This window comes from Hydra vulgaris, chromosome 13 (genome assembly GCF_038396675.1).
Source record: "Hydra vulgaris chromosome 13, alternate assembly HydraT2T_AEP".
Lineage (NCBI taxonomy): Eukaryota > Metazoa > Cnidaria > Hydrozoa > Anthoathecata > Hydridae > Hydra > Hydra vulgaris.
In genome coordinates this window covers 43109169-43136522 of record NC_088932.1, presented here as the reverse complement: position 1 = coordinate 43136522, position 27354 = coordinate 43109169, and the positions used below count along the sequence as shown (strand labels likewise).

The 27354-nt window shown below is 28.9% G+C and overlaps 1 protein-coding gene and 1 long non-coding RNA gene across 6 annotated transcripts in view; one reads left to right on the top strand and one right to left on the bottom strand.

Annotated features, from left to right (window-relative positions):
- LOC136090283 (uncharacterized) overlaps window positions 1-24353 on the bottom strand; it is a 49063-nt gene extending 24710 nt beyond the window's left edge. Inside the window, exons 1-3 of one of the 2 annotated variants that reach the window (XM_065816575.1) lie at window positions 24056-24353; window positions 20806-20969; window positions 11252-11381 (exon numbers count right to left, since the gene is read on the bottom strand). In XM_065816575.1, coding sequence (XP_065672647.1) covers window positions 11252-11381; window positions 20806-20969; window positions 24056-24266 — 505 coding nt within the window. In that variant the 5' untranslated portion in view covers window positions 24267-24353. The remainder of the gene's footprint in view (window positions 1-11251; window positions 11382-20805; window positions 20970-24055) is intronic. The other variant, XM_065816576.1, reaches the window with a different exon arrangement.
- On the top strand, window positions 6713-9363 carry LOC136089253 (uncharacterized). Of its 4 annotated transcripts, none has more exons than XR_010642899.1 (6): window positions 6713-7011; window positions 7969-8040; window positions 8181-8222; window positions 8490-8680; window positions 8903-9040; window positions 9235-9363. It is a non-coding gene; the product is annotated as an uncharacterized LOC136089253 (long non-coding RNA). The 4 variants fall into 4 exon arrangements; XR_010642900.1 differs by lacking the exon at window positions 6713-7011 and adding an exon at window positions 7612-7716; XR_010642898.1 differs by lacking the exon at window positions 6713-7011 and having other exon boundaries at window positions 7907-8040.
- Window positions 24354-27354: the final 3001 nt, after the last annotated feature.

Sequence of the window (27354 nt, the reverse complement as noted above, 5' to 3'; positions counted from 1 at the left end):
TTTACTTTATGTATAAACTGAACCAAACATAATTTTTTACGAATAAACCTTTTTTTTTAGGCACCGTTTTAATCCCCTTAGTTTCCAGCCAATTATAACTAAGTATATAAGTTTTTGCTTTTAAAGAAACCGTGCCATTAGGGTAAAGTGGGACAACTGTGAGTAGAAGTGGGAAAAGTAAATTTAAAACAACATTTTATTTTAATATTTTAACACAAATTATAAAATAGAAACTGATAAAATTAAAAAATCACCGAATTGACATAAAAATGTTCGAGAGCTTTCACCAATCGAAATAATCAAATAGCGACGGGAAGAAGCGGGGCATAAATATTTCTTTTTTCTGTCCCACTTCACACCAATATAAACCCTTTTTTAAGGTATATTTCAAAATAAGGTCTTCTCGCGCACGCAGGGAAACAAAGCAATTTCTGCTAAATAGAGGGGAGGAAATTTAATTGAATACATGAAATAACACCACTCCTAATTAGAAATTTCAGGCTGTCCCACTTCTCCCACGTCCAACTTTTCCCTACGCTTATATATGACTATACACGTAATTACTCTTCTGGATGTAAATACAAAATGTAACAACATAACTTTAGTATACCATTGTAAAAGTTAGTTTAGGGAGGGGGAGTGCGGTGTGACAACCCACGTAACATTTTTAAACTTACGGTATTGGCCCAACGCGCGTTCTTCTGCCGGCAAGCATATATCGATTTACTGAGCAATTCCACGACCGTCTCACAAAAAATGAAAAAATTAAACGAAGCCAATATACATAATACTACATATCAGTAGAATGCTCTACTTTTCCTCTTTCAGAAAATATATATCGTTTGTTATAGTATGCCGCTATCATAAAAAAATTTTATGGGCTGAAACAGAAGGTAAAAATAGGCGTTTTTGCGACAATTTAAATCGTTTTTAATTGCCGAAGTTCAATTGAACCTATAAAAAAATTCAAAAACTGCCTTGCTCATTGCAATCAGGTTTTTAGCTGCACTAATCATTGCTAATTATGATAAAGACATACTTGTTGCCAGACGAATTTAGAAAACCATTTATTTTAATCAAATGTTATTACCACTATTGTCACGCTGTGACAATTAAGGTACCAATTGCTTTATTTCTAAGACAACCAATTTAGGATTTCAAAATTCCAGCGCAATGAGAACTCTATCTAGTACATCTAAATAAATACTAACATGTTTAAAGAAATAATTAGCTCAAGTTATTTTTAGAATCTTTTTATGTCACGCTGTGACGTCACGGTGTGACTATTTTTTAACAAAATTTAAAACAATATTCAAAACTGCTTAACTGAAACCACAATTTAGTTTTTATCAACTTTAATCAATTATTGTGAAGTTAACTTTCTTTGCGTTTTCTGCAAAAACTACGAAATATAGGTATGTTTTGGATAGGCAACATTTGCTCAGTTATTCTTGAGGCTCTGTTTTGGGATACATAGAGCCTCTCTAAAGGATAGTTGTAACTCCATTGAGCCTTGGATGTAATACGTCCATCTCCATAACTATTGTGTTGCTTTTTTTTTAATCTTTCAAGGGTTTAATATGTCTCTTACTCATGCTGAACGTCAAAGGAAATATCGTGAAAGACAGTTAGAAAAATTTGGCGAAAAAGTATTTAATGAAAAAGATTCAAAAAAGAGAAAAGAAAGACAACTTGCTAAATTGGAGGCTCAACGAGAAAAAGAAAAGCATTGAAAAAGACAGAACAGACAAAAAATAGCAGAATCAAAATCTGTAGCTGTTACATCACCCTCTTACAAATCTGCAAGTACTCTTGGAAAAGCTCTTAAGAGAGCCGAATCAGCACTACCAAAATCACCCAGAAAGACGGCTAAAGTTGTACAAAAACTTTTAACAAAAATGAATGAAACCCCTAGTCCAGAAAAAATACTTAGTGAAAATGCATTAGATGCTTCAACTATAAAATTGTTTCTTAATTTTTACCAGCGTGATGATATATCCCGTCAAGCACCCGGTAAAAGAGACACCATTGTGGTGAGATTAAAGAACAAGAAGAACTGCAAAAACATCATTTGTATGTGAATGTTATTGAAGCTTATGCTGTTTTTAAAGGTGATTATCCTGAAGAATCAGTTGGAAAGTCAAAGTTTGCTAGTTTACGCCCACCACATGTACTTTTATCTAGTTCAATGTCAAGAAGCGTTTGTTGTTGTCAACGACATCAAAATATAATTCTTATCTTCGAAGCCATGCACAAGTTTGATTCAAATTTTCTATTGTATTCACATGAATTTCCTCTCAGCATTGTATGTGATAGTGAAAAAGACATTTGTTATAATAATATGTGTACAACATGCAAAGATGCTGCAAAGTTTCATAATCTATATGTTTTGAATGAAATTGACAAGAATAAATGCATTACATGGTACCAATAGAAAAAAGTTGCAGATGGTAATGGAAAAGAATATCTTAAAAAGGTTAAAACAAAGGAAAGAGTTGATGATTTTTACAGCACCTTTTCAAAATCTTTACTTTCATTTCTTTGGCATTATTTTATTAAACAGAAACAATCAAAGACATTGTGATCATAAGATCCAACCTCAAAGTATACCAGACACATTCAAGTGAATTTTGCTGAAAATTGTTCAACTTTGTGGCAAGATGAAGTGCAGTCAGCACATTGGTACAAGAAGCAAGTTACTGTGTTTACTGCTGTATTTTAGTACCAAAATTCATTCTCGTCATCTTTCATAGCTTCAGATGATTTAAGCCATTCAAAAAAATTTATTCTTGTATTTGTTCATAATTTATTATCTAACCATATTGAATCAAGTGTTAAAATACTACAGATTTAGACAGACGAGCCAAGTAATCAATTTAAATATTTTTTTATTGCATCAGCAATACCCTGGTGGGAAGAGCAGCATGATTTAAAATTATTCTGGAACTTTTTTGCTGCTTCACATGGGAAAGGATTGGTACATGCTATTGGTGGGACCGTTAAAAGAATAGCAACGCAAAAAATAATCCAGAGAAAATTTATAATAACTCATGCCATAACTTTTCATGAAGCTGTTAAAAATGAGACTAATTTCAATGTCTATTTTGTTTCTATGGAAGATATTATAAATACAATTAAAAAATTTAAAATTGATGACTTATTTACATAAGCACTAGCAAAACCAGGAATATTTGCAGCGAACCTAAATAACAACAATAATGGGAAAATACAAATGCCATCCTATTCAAGTGATAAGTATTTAGTCAAACAACTTATGTCTACAGATAAAATCACTAAAAAACTTTAAAACGTTCTTTATATGACAGCAATATAATATGGACGCGATTAGACACTGATATAGTATGGGCGTGCTCTGAAGATTACTATGTAAGAACTATTTTTATGAAGATGCAATTATATATTTGTCTAATACCTCTCTACTAAGTTTTAAATATACTAAAAACAACCCATTTACCTGGTTTATAACTACCCAAATGTGTCTGGTCACGCTGTGACGTTTACCACTAGTTAATTAAAGGTGTGCCTGTTTAAAATTTAGTTAAAAAAATGTAATTTAGCTATAAAACTTGTAAGACTAATGTCTAAACTTTTTGTTTAATGCCAAGTTAATAATTCAGTTCATCTATATTAGCTGAGTCACAGTGTTGATCTAAAAACTAAAAAACAATGAGAAAATATTGGTCACGCTGTGACGTTTTATATTTTCTTGCATGAATGAGAGGCCAATATATCCACCAAAATTTTTCTTCTTGTTTTTTGTAGCACCTATTATGAACTAACTAAAAAGCAAAAAAAATTCTTCTTATATCTATTTTAATATTAAAATATTAAAGGCTTAAGACAAAAAAAAAACGGGTGTCACGCTGTGACGGTCGTGGAATTGCACTACTGCCAGCATAAGGCACTGGCCCAATATATGCTAAACTGTCGGAAATAATTTTATGCAACGTACCGCATCGACCAAGTGCATGGTTTAATGCCGCAAATCGTGTCGATTTAGTGACGGCATTTAGTATAGGCCCGACGTATGCCAGACTGACGGCAGAGTATCCGTTTTATTGCCCTCAGTAGGGACAGCCTGAAATTTCTAATTAGGAGTGGTGTTATTAAATGTATTTAATTAAAATTCTTCCCCTCTATTTAGTAGTGGGGATTTGGTAGCTTCAGTGGGCCGCTACCAAATCCCAATAGTAAAACATAATTTATAAACCGAAAGCGTGGTATATCCCAACAATATGGTATATCCCAACAATATTTTATTTATATTTGCATAAACTAAATGGCCAATAGTGGAAAGTCTTATTCTACAAAGAGAAGAAAAGTTCTTGAAAGTGTTGCTACTCATCTTACAAATATATTCGATAACTAACAAAGTAATGATAGTTGAGTAAACAAAATTTTACAAAATGTTGCAGATACTCAAATCAATACCTGTGATACTAATCTGGATAATGATATATGTCTACCTAATTTTTCCATAAACATTGCTGGATTACAAAGTTATACTAACACTGATATCGGAAAAACAACGGCTATGTTTGTATTTCCGATTTTTCATCTCAATCAGACTTACATTCTCCTTCAAGTTCTGATAATGAGAGCAAAGAGCCCTTTTCTGCAAGTGAAGTTTGTATTTTCACTTGCAGACTACTGACCAAGATCTATCATCAAATCTTGGTCAGTAGGCATTAGATAATAATATTATTAATCTACCTTTAAAAATCTTTTAAATATATTGCATCCTCTTCATCCCAATTTGCCAAAGGATCCAAGATTTTTACTACTCACTAAAACAGTTAGTAACATCGACAATAATCTAACAATTTCATTGTTTCGTGTACTAGTGGGAACAATATTATCATGTTAGCTTGAAAAATTCAATTCTTTATCAGATTACTACTGGACATATTAAACTTACTAAGCAACATACACTCCTCCAATTACAAGTTCACATCGATGGGCTCTCTATACACAAAAGCTCAAACTTTTAATTCGGGCCAATATCAGGGATAATATGTGAATCAAAATGTAAATTACCATTTATCATTAGACTTTATACTGGGCCACATAAACTGCAAATTATTGACGAATACATGAATGATTTTGTGGATGAATTTATACAACTTCAAAACAATGGATTTAATGTAAATGAAAAATATAAACTGGTTATCTATTCATAGTGTTCTTGTGATGCACCTGCATTAGCCTTTGTTAAATGCATTAAAATACATAGTGGATATCATTCGTGTGACCAACGAGATGTTTATGATTTTCATAAAATAATAATGCCAGAAGATAATGCTCCTTTGAGGACTGAAGCTGCATTCAATGAATACATAGATGAAGATTATCATGCAAGAGATCTACCATCAACATTGCAAAAACTTAACCTGGGTTTAGTTAGTCAATTTCCTCTTGACTACATGCATCTGATTTGCCTTGGTGTTGTTCAAAGGTTGGTATTGTCCTGGCTTTCAGGTAATTTAAAATGGCGTTTGCCAGTTGCAACTGTTCAAAAGCTTTTAAGTGCATTAATTAGTTTGCAAATTTGTATACCTAATGAATTTCAGAGAAAACCTCATTCCTTAGATAAAATTAAGTGATGAAAAGCTACAGAGTTTAGATAATTTCTTCTTTATACTGGACCTGTTGTGCTAAAACAGTTTCTTGATCCTGCTGTCTATAATCATTTCATGTTACTTTCAGTTGCCATATTTTGTTAATGTCATCCAACTTTATGGAGGGAATATTGTGCATATGCTGATAGCTTGCTAAAATATTTTCTTAAACATTCTCATTTGTTATATGAATGCCAGTTTCTTGTGTACTATGTGTATTCCTCAGTTCATTTAGCCTCAGATGTTGAAGAGTTTGGCTGATGGGACACAATTAGTTATTTTCCTTTTGAAAGTAGTTTACACAAGTTAAAGAAATTGGTACATTCATCTCGACTTCCTCAACAGCAAGTTATCAACTAGCTCACAGAAAGAAATAATAGTTATACTCAGCTAATTTGTAATGATTATCCTATTTGTAAAAAAACTGCACTCCATTGGTCCTATTCCTAAATAATACAATTCTGTTGAAGGTGTTTCATATTAGTTTATTTAAGCTCTTTATCTCTAAGTTGTGTGATAGTTATATTAGTATTAACAAAATTTATAGAAAAGTTATAAATCTTATACAAGTAGATGAAGATTTTTTTGTTGTTTTCAATGGTTTTTGTGACATGTCTGCCTTTTTTGAATATCCACTTACTTCTAGCCATATTGGCATTTACAAAGCTATCAGACACTCTCAATGTTACTCCACTTTCCAGCGTAAAAAAATGTATATGCCTAACAAGAGGTTTAAATTATATTCTTGTACTTCTTTTATATAATTAAATAAAAAGCTTTGTATTTAATTTTACTATATAAATTACTATGACTTTCAGACTCCACATTTGTATACACACACTTATTGCCCACATTCAGTTTTTTTTATCATTAACCCTTTTTATGTTTTTTTTTTTTTTTTTAAATGTATTTAGATGTATTATTTGAATACAAATATGTTTTTTATATTTACCAATATATATATATATATATATATATATATATATATATATATATATATATATATATATATATAGTTTTTTATATTTGTATTCAATTATATACAAGATTTAATGTTAAAAAAAATATAAAAATTTTTTTAATGAAAAATAGGGATAAATGAAGAAAATTAGGTAGAGACACTTGTCAATTAATGTACACTTGTGTGTGTACACTTGTGTACGATTGTGTAACTATTACCCTTTCTTTTTATATGTATACATATAAAAAGGCTACCGTATATTTTTATATTACAATTTTATGTTATATTTTTATTAAGTATTGAATATCACAGCTAAAAATTATAATTTGTAAAACTATCATGTCTTTATGGTATGTTGTGTTTTTTCCTGACACAGCCAAAGTTGAAGTGGTGCCTACAACTCAGAAAAAGGTATTGTTTATTGTAAACGGTCGTCTACATTAACATGTCGTAATCCAAGGGATGCTATAAAGAAAAGGATCCTGAGCAATCTTGGCTGTCATACAATGTTATAATAAAATATCATACAGGTTACTAGTTTGTAACATTGTATAAAAGATACATTTCGTACAAATTTATCGAAATAATTTAGGTATTTTTATACCTAAGTTCTTGTTATAATTTCATATTAAAATTTTTTAACTAATTTGCCAATGATAATAATAAGTTGTATTTTAATTGTAATTAGATGATTATTTAATAGTGTGTGAAAAATGCAAAGCAGGTGAGTGTGTGTCTGATCTTTCAAGTTCTGATTATCTGAATCAGAGAATCTTACAACCAAAAATAGGTACTTATTTGTTATAGTGAACACATGTCTTGGTTTTATGTTAAAGTATGTATTCCTGGTATTATAAATTATAGTGCCACCAAACCTAATAATAAGATGTCATTTGTGTCATTTATTTTAAATATGTTATGTCTTTATGTCTTAATATATTTAAAGGCAGAACAACAAAATAAATAATGACTAATTAATTTTTATTATAGGAAAAGCACAAAAAACTATTATGAATTTGAAAGCTGCAGTAATAGTAGTGAGGATAATGAATCTTGTTAGTAACACTAACAAGATTAACATTTAAAAAAATAAACTAACAAAACTTCCAATGTCAGGTACTATACCTTTGTTTCAGCCATCACATTCTAGAGTCTAAATTATTTTAAACATTTTGTTTTATTTGCAATAAGTAATTTATATAAATATATATATATATATATATATATATTATATATATATATATATATATATATATATATATATATATATATATATATATATATATATATATATATAATTTTAATGCAAGAATGTTATGTTCCTTCACCTGCATTCTTATTACACAAAAATACATATATGTCCTTTAGACATGACTCCATTGGAATCTTATGCTGATATCTCCGCTATCCAGCAATATAGCACTAGTACTTCGAAGTCAGGTCTTGATGATAAATTTTTTTTCCAAGTTCATTAATCAACTGATTTAGGCGTACCATGCCTAGGAATACTGAAATAAGTTTTTTAGCATTATTCTTTGTATACCCTATGTCTGATGTTATTTTGTTTTCATATCATTTAGTTACTGAATCAATAAAAGAAGATAATGGTATAATGGCTTCAGGTAAAGATGTTTACTATGAATTAATTATTTATATTGTTGAGATATGTAGATTTTTATATTATATATAAAAAAATTATCAAAATTGTGTTCTAAATATTTTTTACCTTATATCTTGTTTTATTTGGAAAACTCAGTGATTTCAAACCAAAATTTTCCAACACAGTGTAAAAATGTCAGAAATGTGTTATCAAACGAAAATCCATATTTAAAAGGTACATATATGATTAGGTTACTTTTTGTGTATTAATTTCAATTTTTGTTCTTTAGCTCTTTCACAAACTTTTGTAACGTTGGAGCAGATAAAATCTCAAAATGATGCACCAATATGCTAAACAGAATATGGAAAGTGGTAATGTAGCACTACCACTTCCAAATAATTAACAATTGACCTTGGAGACTGTTGGTCAGTTAACCCAGCTAGATGAGTTGTGTAAGGGCGTGGTACATACAGCAATTTGGTATGATTTAAAAATTTGAGTTTATGATTTAAAATACTCTATTTATAATTATATTATATAATTATTTTATATTTTAAAATTACTCTATGGTTACTAGTTTGACACCCCCCAAGATTTTCTTTTTTTTTGATTTTGTTAAAGAATCAATGTTGACACTCAAAAATGTTATGATAATTAATAAGCTTTGAATTCGGTTAATAAATTTAAGGCTAAACGAAATAGACGGTAGTGATAAGGTTGACGTGACAAGACGAATTATGAAACGTCTCATTACAACAAAGCTTGCTCGTCTTGTTAATTGAAAAAGTGTTTGCGGGAAGCATGGTTTTGGAAAGTTGCGTTTAAAATCGGTTGTTGAAGGTATGTACTTTTCAAATTTAAATTCTCGTGACCTTATCTGTTTTTATCAGCCATATTTAATTCACTCTCGTAAAATCGTTGTTTGCAATTAATTGTTATGAACAAAAATATGATTTGTTGCATGTTACTTTACATTACATGTTTTATTATTTTTTACCCGAATTTATATTTTGTTAATTTTGGTTTTAACTCAGATGCGGTCCGTCGAAGTCCTTCGAATAATGCAAAAGATGCATCTATTGATAAAAAATATTCAAAATTGGCTTCGACAAGCTGTAGATAGAGACGGTGGCCGTCAATGACGATATGAAAAACTGTAAAGTTTTTCATATCGTCATTGACGATATGAAAAACTTTACAGTTGAAACTTTACATATGAAAAACTGTAAAGTTTTTCATATCGTCATTGACGAAGAATTGTCATTAAAGACAGGCTACTAATATTTTATTACCTTAAAAATACTATATTGTTATATTAATATTATTTAATTTTGTAATTGAAACATCGAGTTTTATTAAATTTGATAATTTTTTTTTTTTATATCCGACTACTAAATTTCGCAAGAATTGCTTCGTTTGATAAATTCAAATAAAACTAAAAAATTTAAAGTGTTATGCAGGAATCCTATTTTTACTATGATCAAATAATTTTTTCCTATCGGTCCAATGCCAAGTTTTATATCGGCGGAATGTTAGTTTGACCATCGGCCCAGCGCAGGTTTTAATATCGGCGTAATACAAGTTTTACTACTGGCCTTCTGCAAATGTTGCTATTGGCCCAATGCTAGTTTTGCTGTCGGCCCTGCACAAGATTAGTGCTTTTTGCCGCTTCTAAGCCGATAATCAAAACAATACAGGACCAATGCCGGCAGCCAGCACTGGGCCAATTCTAAAATGTTACATGGGAAGTTCGTCTAGGCAGGGGTGGCGCCAGCATTTTTTGGTCTTTGAGATATCTAACTTCTAAACATGAGAGCAACAAATTGATGAAATTTTTTTTGAACTATTCTCAACTTGACTTGAATTCATCAATAAATTTTAAATTTTATAGTAAAATATCTTAGCGTTTAAAAAGTATGATCATATAAAGTTTAACCCCCCCCCCCCTCAATTTGAGAGGGTTACAAATTTTATATGGTCATAATTTTTGAACACTGAGAAATTATACTTTGATACTTGAAATTTCTCAACGAATTTAAGGCTAGTTAAAAATAGTACAAAAAATATTTCATCAACTTGTTGCTCTCACGTTTGGGGCAGGAGGGGGCTAAAATTTTAGGACTTTTTTTGTTCCCAGACTCCAATCATTGCCATCTTTTGCAAAGCATCCTTATTTGACATAAGTATAAACTTATAAATGTTTGGAGTTTGCTTCATGTCTGGAAGTTAGATATCTCGAAGATCAAAAAATGCTGGCGCCATCTCTGCGTCTAAGGTCTCAATTCCTCTAGCTCCGGTCCTGGAGTTAGTTCTATATTTCAACTTTATCTTAACTAAGCTACTTCTTCAGATTTATTTTTCAGGGTTCAATGTAAACAATTATTTTTAATTATTAAACTTAATTTTAAGCTTTTTATAGCTATTAGTTGATTTTTTTATATTTACGTTGAAGAAAAAGTTGAAATTATTTTTAATTATAATGTAACTAAAAAATTTGTAAAGGAAGGTTGCCCAAAATGAACAGATTCTCAAAGTAATATATCCGTTTTACAGCAAAACCACAAAAGTTATTTGGATATTTAAATTAAATTCTTTAATTTTAGCTTAACGACGTTATTTATTTCTAATAATCTGATTAGTAAAAAGTACTTTTTTTAACCTACCAAGTAAAATAGCACTCATGATAAAATTTTTCACAATTTTTTAAATTTTAATTACGTAAGAACTTCATTTAAGAGTCCTTATTCCATAAAGATTTTAAGTTGATTTATTAATAATACCAGTATTGTGTGAGCCGTAAAAAAAACGCTTTGGAAATTGGGATTATTTATTTTTATAATTATTACAAATATAGTATTAAATTAAAATTTAAATTGATTTGATGCTTTTACTTAGCTAGATATTTTAAGATCATAATTAAAAAATACTTAATTTTGTATTTTGTAATAAACAATTACAATGCTTAACGACTTAACTTAATTAACGCAACGTTCAATAAATAATTGCGGCAAATGAAAATAATTTAAAAAATAATTTTTTGAATAACGTTACCCTTTAATATTTCCTTTTGTAATGTGAACAACAAGCAAAACTCTGAATTTAAATCCATGGTATTACGTGAATAACATCTCAATTTCACTGCAAAAAACTCTCCAGCTAACTTGAAACCTGCACATGCATTCTAAACGATAAATACATAGGCATACAACATTTTATTATAATATTGACAATGAGAGAATTTTGTGTGTTTCAACAATATTCAACAAAACTTTTGTAACTTTTTCAACAAAATTAAAATAGTTACATAAATTTTAGGAAAGTGCATTTAGTTTACTAAGCAGAGTTTAGACTCTCTTAATTAAATCTAAATTTAGAGGGTGTTAGTTTAAACACCCTCTAAATTTAGGGTCTTAAACGAGTGTCAAACAACCTCTAAATTTAGAGGTTGTTAAACGGTTTAAATTTGAAATCAATATTGAAGCGTGTTCTATTGAGTATCTATTGAGGTTTTATCTTGGTTATATTGGTGCTGCATTACTCAATGTTTTCATGTTATAATCAGTTAAAGTAACAGTAAATAGAAGGAGAATGGTTTTTAAATATTTTTGGATTAATAATTGTTTGATTTTTTCGGGAAAGATTTTCTTTAAAATTTTCAACTAAAAACAGGCATAGGTGGTTTCTTTTATTGATTTGCAAATACAAAAATTTGAAAGTTTCAAAGGATCCGATTTTCACATAGTATATTAGAGTTAAACCATTCTGCTAAATTTAAGAGTTTAGTTTTTTGACTGTTAGAAATAAGAAAGTTTGTATCGTCAGCAAATAAAATAAGATTTAAAGCAATTGAAAATTGGTAGATTGTTTATAGAAAAAAGACAAAAGAGTCTATTGGTCCTTGAGGAACACGTTATTTTTATATATTTCAATTTTCCTTTGTCATACGATGTATACTTTTTTATGCTTAGAGAATTAAAAAAATCCTTGAGTTTTTGGTGCCATAATGTTTTAGTTTAGCTTAAAGAATATTATAACCTGTTGTATCAAACCCTTTGATATGATTTATGAAAACACCTATTGTATACCTTTTTTTGTCAAATGTTTTAAACATGGTTAAGATTCAGACTAAAATTTGAGCTGTTTGCTGTAAAAAATATTGTTTATCTTTAAAAAAAAGTTAGTCTGTTATACACCCAGGTATTTTTGAGAAATAAGATTTAAAATTAGTTTGTAATTTATTAATTTAAATTTGAAATTTAAGTTTGTAATTGAACCATCACAAGATTTAAAAACTTACATTGCTAATAATACTACCAATGTACCAGTAAATTGGTATTATTATTAGGACTCAGAAAATTTTTGTGGGTTTAATTTTAATACTACGCTTCAAAATATTTTTTTTAATTTAGAACTTTCATTAACGAAAATTTTATCAAGTATTAATAATTTAGGAAGGAGTTTATTGTTTGTATTAAGATTAATTGGAAAATTATTCCGATCCAGTTTTTTCTTGCCAACTTTTTTCCTCGTTTATGCTCCAGAACTATTGCGTGATTTTTTGCTTTTCTTAAACTGCTTTTTAGAATTTCTTAAATAACTTTAATAATCTTAATTAAACTAAAATAATTAAAGATAACCTTAAAGTTAAAGATAACCTTAAAAATAAAAATAACCTTAATAGAATAGTATAAATAACCTTAATAGCATAGTAAAAAAAACCTTAATACTATAGTATAAATAACCTTAATAGTAATAATCAAATTAATCCTTATTTGACGTAAGAGTTAAGTTGTTTTACAAAACGATTAACTTCTTACGTCAAAAGACTTATTAAAACCACGTTACGTAATTGATCTAAGTTATTACTTCAAATCATTTTTTGAATGAATTCATATTTAGTATATGGCCTTAACACGTTTGCTGCCGAGCTATTTTAAACTATGCTTTGTTTCTTTGCGTAGCTATAATGTCTGCAATGATTAATTTTTGCCGAGGCTGTTTCTCGCGGTTTCATTCTCATTGCCAAGGCTATAGATATCAACATTTCAATAAATAAAATATTTTTAATCTATAATAATTCTATAGTACTTTTTATTCTGAATATAACTGACAAAAAATAAGCACTACGAGTATACTCGTACTTTGGCAATGGAGAAGAAATTTTTTTCTCCAGTGCCGAAGTACGAATTTACTCGTAACACCGTAATGAGTATAACTCATTGCGGTGACTACACCTTATCAAGATGTAATTGAGAACTTAAAAATTGTAATTAAGAAACGTAAGATGTTATTGAGAAGATAAATGTTGTAATTGAGAAATGTTTATAATATAGATTATCAGAAAGAAGTTGATTGTATTTTTAATTTTGTTGCTTTGGTTTACCTTGTAATATTAGATTTGATCCTAATTTGGCCAAGGTGGCCATATGGGTTGGTTTTCAATAAATAATAATATATTATCAATAAAATAAAAAAGTATTGAAAAAGGGATTTGTGGTTGGCGGTAACTCCATATCTTCCAAGGAAATTTAAATTTTCGTTAAGGACCCAATTGTATGCTGTCTTATATTTGACACCTAAAGTTTGCGCCAGAGTCGCAAAATGACGATTGGGTCGTCATTTCGCTCAGCACATTCAATAACTCATTCGATGAAGATAAAACATAATGTTTTCTTTCAACTTAATCGGTTGTATGTATTTCATGTCTACAAATTGGACAAGGGGGTTCTGGTTGTTCCAAAAGTGGATGTAAACAAATTTAGTGAAATAAATGCACAAATTCAATTTAATAACAGACTTTCTGTTTATAGTGTATTGACAAATAACAAAATGACCTTTCAATTCCATTACTGTATTACTGTATTGCCGGTGCATACAAATGCTAAATTTGATATTATTAACTTATTAAAATGCATTTACAAGAAGATTTTTTATAATGACCTTTAAGCTTACATTGTGAATTTGCAATTACAAATAATGTGTTCTTATTTCCACATTACGATTTCTTAATTAGAACTTTTGTTTTTCCAATTACATATTACGATTTGTTATTTACATTTTGGGTTTCTCAATTACATTTTACAATTTCTTAATTACATTTTGTGTTTCTTATTTACATATTGTGACTTCTGAATTACATGTCATATTTCTCAATTGCATCTTACTTACTTAAAAAATTTGATTTACACAACGTTTACAAAATGTTTTTTAATATATTAAAAAACATTTTAGTGTGCACGAATTTTTTTACACAGTATACTATTTAATGTGTTTTATAGATAAGTAATTTCTTTTTCATAAATAAATAATTTATAAATTTATCTATCTCATATTAGCGAAGCACAGATATTCCACATTTGGATCAGCACATATGATTATGGAAGATTGGGAGGATAGTGAAGATAATGATATTGAAGATTCTGATTTATTTTTCGCTTATACTACAGAGACTGTATCAGAATCAGGTTCTGAAGATAATAACACTGAAAAAGATCTAGCAGCCACTGCAGAAGATTTTTTAATGCTGCCGAAAAGAGCCAGAACAACGGGTGGTCTTGCTTATAGACAAAATCAAAACAAAACTCAACAGGTAGATCTTATAAGTAATATTTTGCCTGACAAAACAACTTCTGAAACGAATCTATCTAGAAATTCAAACCAATGGGAAGATGAGCTGAATATTGTGAAACAAATTCAATTTGCCAATCCTGGTTTGAAGATAAACATGGAGAGCAAGAAACCATTAGATATCTTTAGACTTTTTGTTACAGAAGAGCTTATAAATACTATGGTAGTTGAAACTAATTGTTACGCAACGCAAGAAATAAATAAGCGGCGTCCCCTCAGAAGAAGCTCACGTTTTAAAGATTGAAAATCAATAAATTCAGAAGGTATGCGGCAGTTTCTCGGAGTTCTTCTTCATATCGGGTGTGTCAAAATGCCACCTTTAGAACACTATTGGTCTAAGAACAGTCTCTATAGAGTTCCCTTATTTTCTAGAATAATGCCACGAAATAAATTCTAACTAATGTTACGGTTTTGTAATTTTATTAACAATGTAGATTCAGGTAGTGGACGCTTGTGTAAAATTATTGGACTTCTCGATCACTTAAATAATACAATGGATAACATCTACTGTCCTAATAAAAATATATCGATCAATGAGTCAATGCTACTTTGGAAGGGACGTCTTGTTTTCAGGCAGTATGTGAAAAAAAAAAGGCATAAGTATGGTATCAAGTTCTATGAACTTTGCAAATCAGATGGTATTGTACTAAAATTAAAAATCTACTCTGGCGAGGCAACTCTAGGTAAACTGTTGGGTCAAACGGAAGCTATTGTTTTAGACATAATGGAAAAATTTCTGGGAAAAGGTTATCACCTGTACACCGATAACTTTTACAATTCCTTTGAGTTAACAAAGCACATGATAAATCAAAAAACATACATTTGGGGTACTTTAAGAACTGACCGAAAATCAAATCCAAAAAAATGTACAAAAGCAAAACTGAAACAGGGAGACGTTATGTATAGGCGAATGTTTCGTAACGTATCATTCAAAAAAATAGATTTGCACTTTAATTTTCATGAAATAAAATTAAAGCGTTATCAATATTTTACTTTTATCTGTTTTAAGCTATTTCTATCTTTATCCACATTTAAATTAGGTTCCTTGGATTTTTAAAATAAAAACTTGAATGTAATATTTTCTGAAATCAAATGTGAAGCTAAGAAAAAAAAAAAGAAAAGTGAATAAACAAAGCCAGTCATGCACAAATATTATTTGAAATAAGTTAGTATAACTACGAGTTTACTCGTAGTTGGCAAACTCATGACGCCGGCTAACTACGAGTATTCTCGTTGTTGGCAAATATCAAAGTCCCGCTAACTACGAGTATACTGGCAAATAAATGACGCCAACTTACTACGAGTATACTTGTAGTTGGCAGCAAACGTGTTAACAGCTTTAACAAAAAATATTCAGTGCTATATTTGACAATTGAAAATAATTAAAATATAAGCTGAAAACTACTTTACTAGCCAAGAAAAATATTTTATTCAATTTCCGTCACTTAGTGTATCGCTTTATACAAGCTAGGTGGACAAAAATATTTTGTTCTGCAAAATTCCTAAGTTTCTTTTTCTGCAAGATCTAAGATTCTGCAAAATCTAAGATTAATAGTATTTTGATTAGTTGTGCATTTTTTAATTATTTTTAAGTTTTTATATGTAATTATTTTTATAATTTTAAGAATATAAAATTTTAGTCACAAGTTTTTCATTTCTTAAGTTTATTAGGCAATAAAAATAAATACTTTATTTTAACACATAAATTATGCAATAAAGTTTTGTCGAAAATAAAAATAAAAATATATACTGACTATAATTCAGCTGAAAACGTAAAATAAAATAAAACATTTTCTTAACAACTATCATCGAATGAATCGTTGTTATTTTCATTATCCAAAGAATCGGACCCTAAATAACCTACATTACCAAAAGCATATTGAGCAAATCTATATTTGTGGAAATACGTGAGTTTTTTCTTGTATGATGCTTGCGGAATTGAAAAAAATCTTTATTGCAGGCTTCTTGAAACTCTTCCGACAGCTGTCCAATTGGAAGAAGACATATTTTACAAATTTCGTACTATGTACAAGTATTTTGTGCATAGTAACAGGCATATAGTACCACGGGTATAGATTAAGATAAAGAGTTTTAGTTTCAGTACAAAGTTTTTTAAGTTTATAATAGTTAATATAAAAGCCTGAGGAAAGTGTTCTTCATAAAGTACTGAAATTTTAAATAAGATTGACGTTTAAACCAATAATCTCACCACTTAACTCTGGCTTCATAAAAAACCTGAGGGTTGTGCTCTTATCATTTGTATTCCTAAAGCCATGTTTTGAATTGTCTACAATAAGGCCCATTTTGTTTTTAAACTTTTGTTTGATATCTTCTGAACGTTTTTGGATACTAGATTTATCTTCATCGCTTCTAGCTCGCCACTTTTTTTTTATCTAAATGATGAATAATGTGCAACATGCACTTAAAAAAAAAAAATCTACGCATGCAAAATAGACGGACTAGACTCATAATGTTCTTTTTTAACAACTAAGTCTTTTAAATCACTGTTCATCATTTAAGGGGTCTCATCACATATGTAACATTTTTGTTGGAAACTTGTGTCAGTCAAAGCATTGCAAACTTTTCATTTCCATCATTGAGAATCTATCATTGAGAGTATTAGGTCGTGTTTAACAGCAATTTGAGATTCGCCGAATCTTATATATGTTGGAACAAGTTGAAATAAAAAACTAACCAAAAACTTGGTTAGTTTTTTGATGTAGTAAATACATTAGTTTCTTTTGAAAAAATGAACTTAACAGGTCGGCAAAAAAATGTCGATGAAGGTTGCGGATTTTCCAAATAATACTTTGGTCTTCACTCAGTCTCAACGGAACAAATGAATATACAAACAGAAATTCATCAGTAGCATCAGAACTTGTAAACCTCTGTTTATAAGTGCTTTGATCAGAGTTCTCATTTGGTAATTAATGTGAATGGAATAGTAAAAATATAACTTTTAAGAACTTCACACTGGGCTTTAATTAAGCATTCAGTAGTTTTAATTAAGCATTCAGTAGTTTCTGTAACAGAAACATGTTCATCTAATGAATAGCATAACTTTTTTGACCTGCATTGATTATAATAAGATGGAAATACTATATGCCCAGCCTTTAAAGACCACTTTCGCGTCTATAAGAATGACTTGTAAATTTAGAGCCAATGAAATAAGCAATTACCTCGTCACGACTCAACTACCTCCCACTTCAAAAAAAGTATTTTAATTTTTTTTTTTTTTTTTTTTTTTGATTAGTCTAAACTTTTTCTTATTAAAGTAGCTTGGTTTCTGTGTCCGACATACAACATGCTACTTCAGCAACTGTGGCCAACTCTGTTGCACTTTGCAAATTTTACTTTTTTTCTTACTTTAAAGCCTTCAACCTTCCGTTTTTTGGTTTTAAAGGTCTTCAAATTTTTTTTGGGCCGTCCTCAAAATCCACCAGATAAAATGAATAGGGGCATCGCTGATATATACTTATTTCAAGTTCAGCATCAGCTCCCTCTAGCCAACTTTTAATTTTGTTTAAAAAACGGTCCACCATTACATGTGCTGCAGACTATTTTGCTGCGAACTTTGATGTCAAACATGAAATTTTTAACTGCAAAGACCTCTCTGAATCTTTTGTTACATCAGTTACATCAGTAAAACAAAATCTTATTAAAATAAAATCCTATAAACGAGATTTACTTTCTTTTTGATTATGTTTCCGTAATACTTCAAATTTATCTATTTTTAAAAAAGAGCGCACGTGATCTAAAAAATGTTAAGTTACAAAAAAATGTAAATTGATGTGGTGAAAAATTTTACACCGTTGTACACCTATGAACTTTAGCTATACACTGTTAAAAAATTTGCGTGGATACAAGTGGATACAAAAAGTTGCATAAGTTGAAAAATTAAAAATAAAAAAAGATTTTACAAATTGAACGCAGTTTTTTAAACCATATTCTAATACAAATTGATTTTCTTTTGAATATAATACTCTATGTAAATAAACAGTACTTACCTTCAAAAATACAATCCATTACTGAAATGAAATGAGTGCTTTCTTAAAATTTTATTAAATGGTTTCACAAACGCTGTAAATTGGTGACTAATTTTTTTCAAAAATGAAATTTTAACATCTTTTTAATTGCTTATTATTTTTATTGTATATTATATAAGCAATTAAAAAGAAGCTCTAGAATGTATTTTATAATTAACACTGCAAGTTATTAACAATGTGAAACCGTAATTGTAAAAATATTATAGACTAGCCAATTTCTTAAACAGACTTTAGTTCACCTAGCTTGTATAAAACGAAACACTGTGCGGCAGTCCTCAATTATGCCATCATCAGATCAGCTTAATTCTCTTACAAGTAAAAGATAAAAAGAGCAATGCCTGTATTTTTCACCTGTTTAAAGCAGCCAAGGATTAAATAATCTACAAGTTCTGGCCACATTAACAATAGTTAAAATTAATTTAAAATCAGAAAAAGCTTTATATTTCATAGTTTCACAGGTTTATATTTAAATCGATTTTCGTCAACGTATCAGGTTTATATTTAAAACAATTTTCGTCAACGAATTTTAATCCTTGAAAACAGGCCCACTGCTTTCAAAAAAAAAAAAAAGGGCTTCAAAACGGTGGCCGGTTCTAGACAAGATTTCAGGAAAGCCTTTCTAGGAAAGAAACATGAAAATTCTTGCTATGATAGAAAAAAACATGATTACTTTTTAGGATAGAATAATTGAAGGATAGAAAAGAAGAAAGAAATACATATATCCTTTCTGGCAAAGAAAAATGAAAAACTTGCTAGCAAAGACTTTTTTAGGATAGAAATCGCACAAGTAAAAGTCATTTTCTTTCTAGCAAAGAAAATTGGAAAAACGTACTAGCAAAGAAATTTTAAAACGTGCTAGCAAAGAAATTTTGCGAGCAATTTGGTAATTACAGTTATGATTTTTAATTGAAAATGTTAAATAATTATAATCGCAATAATTTTTTTGGATTAATGAAATAAAATTCTGTCGTAGCAAGTTTTTCGCATTTATTAAATAAAATTCTTTCCAAGCAAGTTGTTTACGTTTATTAAAAAATATTCTTTCTTAGAAAGTATTTCAAGTTTCTTTTCAAAATTTCTGCCAAAAAATATTCTTTTGTAAAAATTCTTTTCTAGTAAGGTTTCTTTATTTCTATCATAAAACATTCTACTCTGAAATTATTCTTTCCTAGTTTTCTATCCTCATTTTATTCTTGTCTAGCATGGCAAACCTTCAAAACTACAGATCTGCCAACTGAAATGTGTAGAAATGTGCTGACTAGCTTCCCTCCCCCCACTACCTCGTAAAATTGCTTCTATGTAGATTTACAATTCTGTATTTACTTCAACCTGCGATCAAAACAAAACTGTTTTAGCTCCAGAGTGTTTTAAACCTAATTAAAAGAAAACCTTTGCACAACTTTTCTTATTCAGAGCTCATAAGGTGTTTATTAGATATCAAATAATCGGTATCGGGTCTCACTTTATCGTTTGGTATCGGTGCGATATCTTTGAGCATTGGTATTGAGATCACGCGATACTGGTATCGGAAGTATCGGTTATGTTGGAGTCGTTTGGTACCGGTAGTATTATTTGGTATCGCAGCTCGGGTCTTTACAAGAGTTTATATTTCATTCTCTATATTAGTAATTTGAAATAGTAAATTTATATAATAACTGAGATGTAGAAGAGTTTTTTTAACCGTTCATAGATTATTTTGCAGTAGCAATACTTTTTGATTTCAGATTTAAACAGCATTTTATAAGATTCCAGGAAACCCATTTCGTTGTTAAAAACCAAGTTTTTTGGGAAATGGACTTTTGGGAATGGACAGACACCTATTTGAGTTAACTTAAAACCATTCCTGCGTTAAAAACTAATACTGTTGAAATCAATTTTGTTTTCTTCAAATTAATAAAAAAAAATTAAAAGAAAATTGCTAACACAAGTTACCTTTAACGTATCCAAAAGAATGTTTAAACAAGAATCGTTATTAAAAGTAGACCATTCGCAATCTTTAAGGCTTTTAGGGGAAACTGTATTACTTCCTGCAATTATTGTACAGTTTTTTTTAGTTTCGTCATCATTTCTCCAAGTAAAATTAAGAAAAATGCAACCTAAAGAAACACATAGATGTGACGGTATACAATTGACGTTTTTTTTTTAATTATTGGTAATTTATTATTATTGTATTAAAGTAATACTTTAATATAATAATAATAAATGTTGTATTGTAATATAAATGTTGTATTGTTTTGTAATTCATCTTTAAAATACAATAATATTATCTAAAAACAAATATGTGGTTGTAGTGTTCCAATACAATAACAGTAAATTTATTTTATGATTTACTCTAGTATTATTTGTTATACTGAACAAAATAGTTTATTAATGTTAGTTTGCATATTAGTAAGGCTATAAGAGAGGCAATATTTTGCAGAAATTTAGAATTTAAAAGTCTAAACCAAGATAGGCTTGCCTGTACCGTAGAGGGGTAGTTGAGTGCGATTGATCCCCATTATACTTTGTATTTGCGCAAATTTTGTTACAAAATACAAAAAAAAATTTATTTGGTATTCTAAACTGCCTCATTTTTCAAAAACAATTTTCCTATAAAGTTTAAAGTTCTAATAGGTGATAAGAAGTCTAAAAATGTAGAAAAATTGTTGCAAAATATTTTCTATTTAAATAATGCTATAAATAAAAATGTAACATTTTCAGCCAATCTAAAATAAAATTAAGGCCGTTTTCCACTAGACGAAATATTCGCACTAAGCGAATTTTTTCGTCGATAAGCATGCGCAGATAAAACTTTTCTGGCAATAATGCCAATTAGTGGTAATTATGCTGGCAATTATTCCGTAATTTTTTTTCGCTGCAGCGAAAAAAAAGAAGTTGAATTCATTTCGATTTTTTGCGAATCGCCTTAAGCGAAAACCAATCAAATTTTGAATATAATATCACAACAGCATAAAAAACAAAAGCCCGTTGTTTTAGTAGTAGTAAAGAAACAGAACCTGGCGTTCTTACTGATATTCTATGAACTCGCTCTGAACATTGACAAGCATTAGTAAATTCATCAAATAAGTAGCAGACTTAAATCGAGAATTTACAATTGTAAATTTGCACACAGTCAATTCAAAAAATTACACTTCATAAGAAGGTCTTCAAGTGGCCACATGAAGACAAACCTTTTTGTGAAAAATCCTACATGGAGTTAAACCTGCTGTTCGTTCTTGCAGTAACAGTTTAACAGAAATGCACACTTCAGAGTTAAGCATTTATTTTCTTATACTTTCTTATAAAAACCTTATATTAAATTATTATATTATAAAATGATATCACATCTTATATATAAGATATATAGACAGAAATATTAAAGTTAATGCATGGAAAGAAATTTCCAAATGCTTCAAAGTAGAAAGTATGCTAAAAAAGTAATAATTGCTTTTAGTTATGCATTCAGCTTAAACTTATTGCTGCCATTTTTATTGTTGAAAACAAAAAAAACGTAACGCAATAGAAAGTGATTGGAAATCAAAACAACCTTTCGTCATAGTGAAAAAATTTGCTTCGCGCGAATGTTTCGTCTTGTGGAAAACGGCCTTTACCCAAGTCACTGGTTCGTTGATTACTTAACGCTCTATTCTTAATACTCATTTCTGGTGATTTATAATAATAAAAAACATTATTTTAACGCGCTTTAAAAAATTAATCAATTAGTTTTGACGTCATCATCCGGTAAAACATTTTAACATCAGTTTAGACCTAATTAAATTTATATGTATATATGATATATATATATATATATATATATATATATATATATATATATATATATATATATATATATATATATATATATATATATATGACATATATGTATATATATATATAATTAAATAGACATGATTAAATTTATATATATATATATATATTTATATATAGATATATATATATATATATATATATATATATATATATATATATATATATATATATATATATATATATATATATATAAATATATAAACTTAATTATGACTATATATTACAATCTATTTATATATATAAATTTATATATATATATATATATATATATATATATATATATATATATATATATTTATATATATGTATATATTTATATATATATATATATATATATATATATATATATATATATATATATAAATTTCTTTGGCTTCCCTGGCTTCTCTTGACTTTAATTAATAAAATTTATATATGCCACGGGCTCCCCTGAACTGACTAGTACCTAAATAATAGTAAATACGAGGAAGAGGAATGTAATTGCATTAAAATATAATATTTTTTGGACTTCAATAAATAGTAATACACTACAATAGTTACTGCAATTGTTTTTCATCAAAGCAATATAATACGATAGTTTTGGGATTTTAAAACAGTGTTAGAACAATACAATAGTTATTGTGATTGTTTTTCATCACAGTAATACAATACCAAATAATGTTTTTATTACTTCTAAAATATTACGGTGCAATATTATTGTATTGTATTTTGTTGTTGTATTTAATTTTTACAATTACAATTACAATAGTCCGAACTCTGGTGGTAATGGTAGTATAGTGGTGGTAGCGGTGTTTCAGTTATTAGGTTAATTCAGTCATTCATATTTTATGGTGTCAAGATTAAAAGTTTGAAAAAAATTTATATATTTCCAAACCAAATCAGTAGAAGTTTAACTGATAATATGACATAACATGTAAATTAATAATTTATAAAGGTGATACAAACTATTTATAGCAAACAAATTTAAAAAACAATAAATAAAAAAACGAGATATAGCTTGTGTAAACTGCAAGTTTTGCGTTATTTCCTAACTTCAATCGTTTTTAGTAGTTTTTTAAAAACAAAATTTTTTTATACATTAAAAACTTTTAATAAATGAACGTGTTTTATCATCCATTTCTACTCATAGTTAATCAACTAATAATGAGATAATAAGAGTAATAATAATAGTTATAATAATAATATCAATAACATATTAACAATAATATATATATGTATATATATATGTATATATATATATATATATATATATATATATATATATATATATATATATATATATATATATATATATATATATATATATATTAATAATATTCTTATTTTGTTGTTTATAACACATAAACTCATTTTTATTAAATAAATTTTTTACTGTGGTCATTTTTCTCTAAAGTATTTTCTCCTGAAGTATTTTGTTTACAAGCAAAATCATCTAAAAACCTCGATTCATTACTGTACTTGCAATTTTGATCGTCGGTTACTTGAATGCTAATTTCTTGAATTATTGAGCAAAGTTTAACAAAATTAACGCTCTCCGAAAATTTGACTAACCCGACAGTAAACAGTAAAAACCAAAAAAACATTATTAGATACGCTTTCTAAACAAAGTGTAATCGATTAATTCAAATTGCTCATTAGAAAATATTTGTACGGTCGATTACAATAAGTTTTTTTTAAAATAGCTAATCCTACAAAACCAATGCTGTCACACAATATTTTCAATGCATGAAACGTAATATCACAATGCAAAAGAATCTATAATAAAACAAAATAAAATTCAAAACAAAATATAGAAGCAAAATAAACTATATAAGAGGGTTTTACAAGTTTAGAAAATTTAGTAAAATATTGCGACATAATTTCTAATTTATTAGCATGGATTTTTAATTCTTATAACTTAACGTCTTTTAAGTCAACTTTAAATTATTAGGGAAAATGCATATTGAATTTTTAATGAATTTAGGCAGATAGAGAAAGGTAATTTTCGGAGAATCATTCTCTTGTCATTTATTCCTTTATTATCTTTTTTTTAGCAGTTTTTTAAAAGTCTTTGCATGGTAGTTTCGTAGCATGGTAGTAGGAAAGTTTATTTAATAGTAATATTAAATGAAGCTTTTAAATATTTGAATACGAAATAAGCGATATTTAACATGGCATTAAGCTACATTTTGAAAAACAGTGACTCTTTAGCTGCACACGTACCTATACGACTCCCAATTAATTACATCTAATAGCTGAAATTTTGAGTTCTCATGGACAACTCATCATGGACGACAATCTAGTAATAATAATATATTCTATTTGATGATTAAACAGTTTAAAAAATTCACCGAGGACTTTACTTTGGTCTTGAAGGCTCCATTGCTAAGATTACCAACCTTTTTCATCTTACCTCACACTTACTTTTTGGCAGCATGAAGTTTTATGCTTGCTAATCCGACTCTTTTCTAAAAGTTCTTTTCTAAAAAATTTCTTTGAAATATCTTTATTCGAAAGCTTACAAGCAAACATTTCTTGTGAGTTTTTAATAATAATAAAAAGATCACTTATTTTTTTTTTACAAAACAAAAATTATTTTTTTCATAAAATAAAAATATTAGTTTTTTATTATTCAACCATTATGATAGCTATTTTAATTTTATTTTATAAATTATTTTTTATAGATATTTATTTGAGGTGGTGAGATTATTGAGTTAAGTTAATTTTTATGATTATAAAGCACCATTCTGTTAAATTTGAGACGGGTGAAATGTTTAAGTTTATGTAAAAAACTGGCAACTGTTTCTTTTTTGTTTATTTCTGTTTTAGTTTTTTGGATTATATCTACAGTAAAATCAAACAAACCTTAAAAATCTCAAACTGAGGACAGTTGACTTACACCATTATGATTCTCACCGGCTCATTTTATAAATGTTTTTGTTATGGTTAGTCACCGGTTTTTGCATCCATTTAAAACAAACATGACATTCATTTAAAACATTGTGACAATCAATCAAAACAATCGTGATTTTCAATTAAAAGATTTAACGCATGCGCAATCTCAATATTCTATATTATTCAAAAAGAAGGTTTTATTTTAATATATATTTTTATTTATTTTTATTCAATTTTTTAAAATTATTTAAAAATTCATTTTATTTATATTATTACCAATAACTAAAGTTTTACCAATTATTTCGTTTTTTACCAATTCTTTACCAATAAATAATTTTTTTACCAATTCTTTACCAATAAATAATTTTTTTACCAATTCTTTACCAATAAATAAATTACCAATAACATATTATTACCAATAACTAAAGCAAAAATAAAACCGATACAACCCGACGCTTCTACAGTCTCACCTAGCCATCTAAGTTACTGGGCAAACAACCCATGTTCACTCAACAATGAAAAACGCCAAGAGCTTTTTGCTAGACTATCAGCTCTACATATATTCAGCCGGCCACACGTCATATTTATAGCGGAAACTTGGTTCACAGATTTATCAGACGTTACCGTACCCGACTACCAACCACATCGCAAAGACAGAGACAAGAGGGGCGGTGGAGTTGCAATTTACACAAGAGACGATATCATAGTCAGCGAAGTTAGTTCTACTCAGCTTAACTCAACATCAATTGAGCAAATCTGGCGAAAAATAAAACTTGGTCAAGAATCATTTCTCCTCGGCTGCTTATATCGTCCACACGACGAAAATGATCAAGTTCTTACTCAGTGTATCACATCAATCACTACCGCTCAACAGATACTGCCTAATATAAACTGCTCTGCAATGCTACTGTATGGTGACTTCAATTTTAGCCATACGTCTTATGAGTCTATTGAAGTTAACGGCGGAATTGCAACTGTTGCTCACGTGAGAGGTGAGCGTCAAGGCGACATCAGGTTCCAGAAGTGCCTTGATGAATGTCACTTAACTCAGCTTATCACATTCCCAACCTACCGTTGTAGTCGACACGTCGAGCCTACTAGCACACTCGATCTTATTATAACAAATGAGCCAGACCGTGTAATCTTCATTAAACAAGGCGATTCTCTTGGTGACACTCCAATGGGCCAAGCACACTGCTTCATCGAAGGTCAATTTGCTGTTGCATGCCTCAACAACTCGCCTACTTTGCTGCTAAAACCTCGACTCATTTGGAGTCGAGCAAACTACGCAGCAATATCAGCACATATTGCAGCTGTTGAATGGGAAACAGTATTCACTGGACTAAATGCAAACGATGAGTACCAGCTTCTAGCAAACGTGTATAACGAAGCCACTAACCTACACATTCCGTCAACTACCACTTTACAGAAAACTACCTTTACATAAAAACAGGAGCAATGGGTAACACCAGAACTTATTGAGGCGGTCAAAGCTAAACGCACCTCTTGGGCCAAATACATTAATGCAGGTCGAGATACGCACAAATTTCTCAAAATATCGCATCGTACTGCCTGCAAAAAAGTTAAAAAAATGGTCAAAGCTGGCAGGCAGAAGTACGAAGAGCTACTCGTCAGGGATTCCGAAAGCAACCCTAAACGCTTACATGCATATGTAAGAAGCAAGCAAAGCGTCAGTAACAACATTACATCGCTTGAAACAGTCAATAGCAACATCACAACCGATACCAACGATATATGCGCATCGTTAAATAACTATTTTCAATCAGTCTTTGTTTT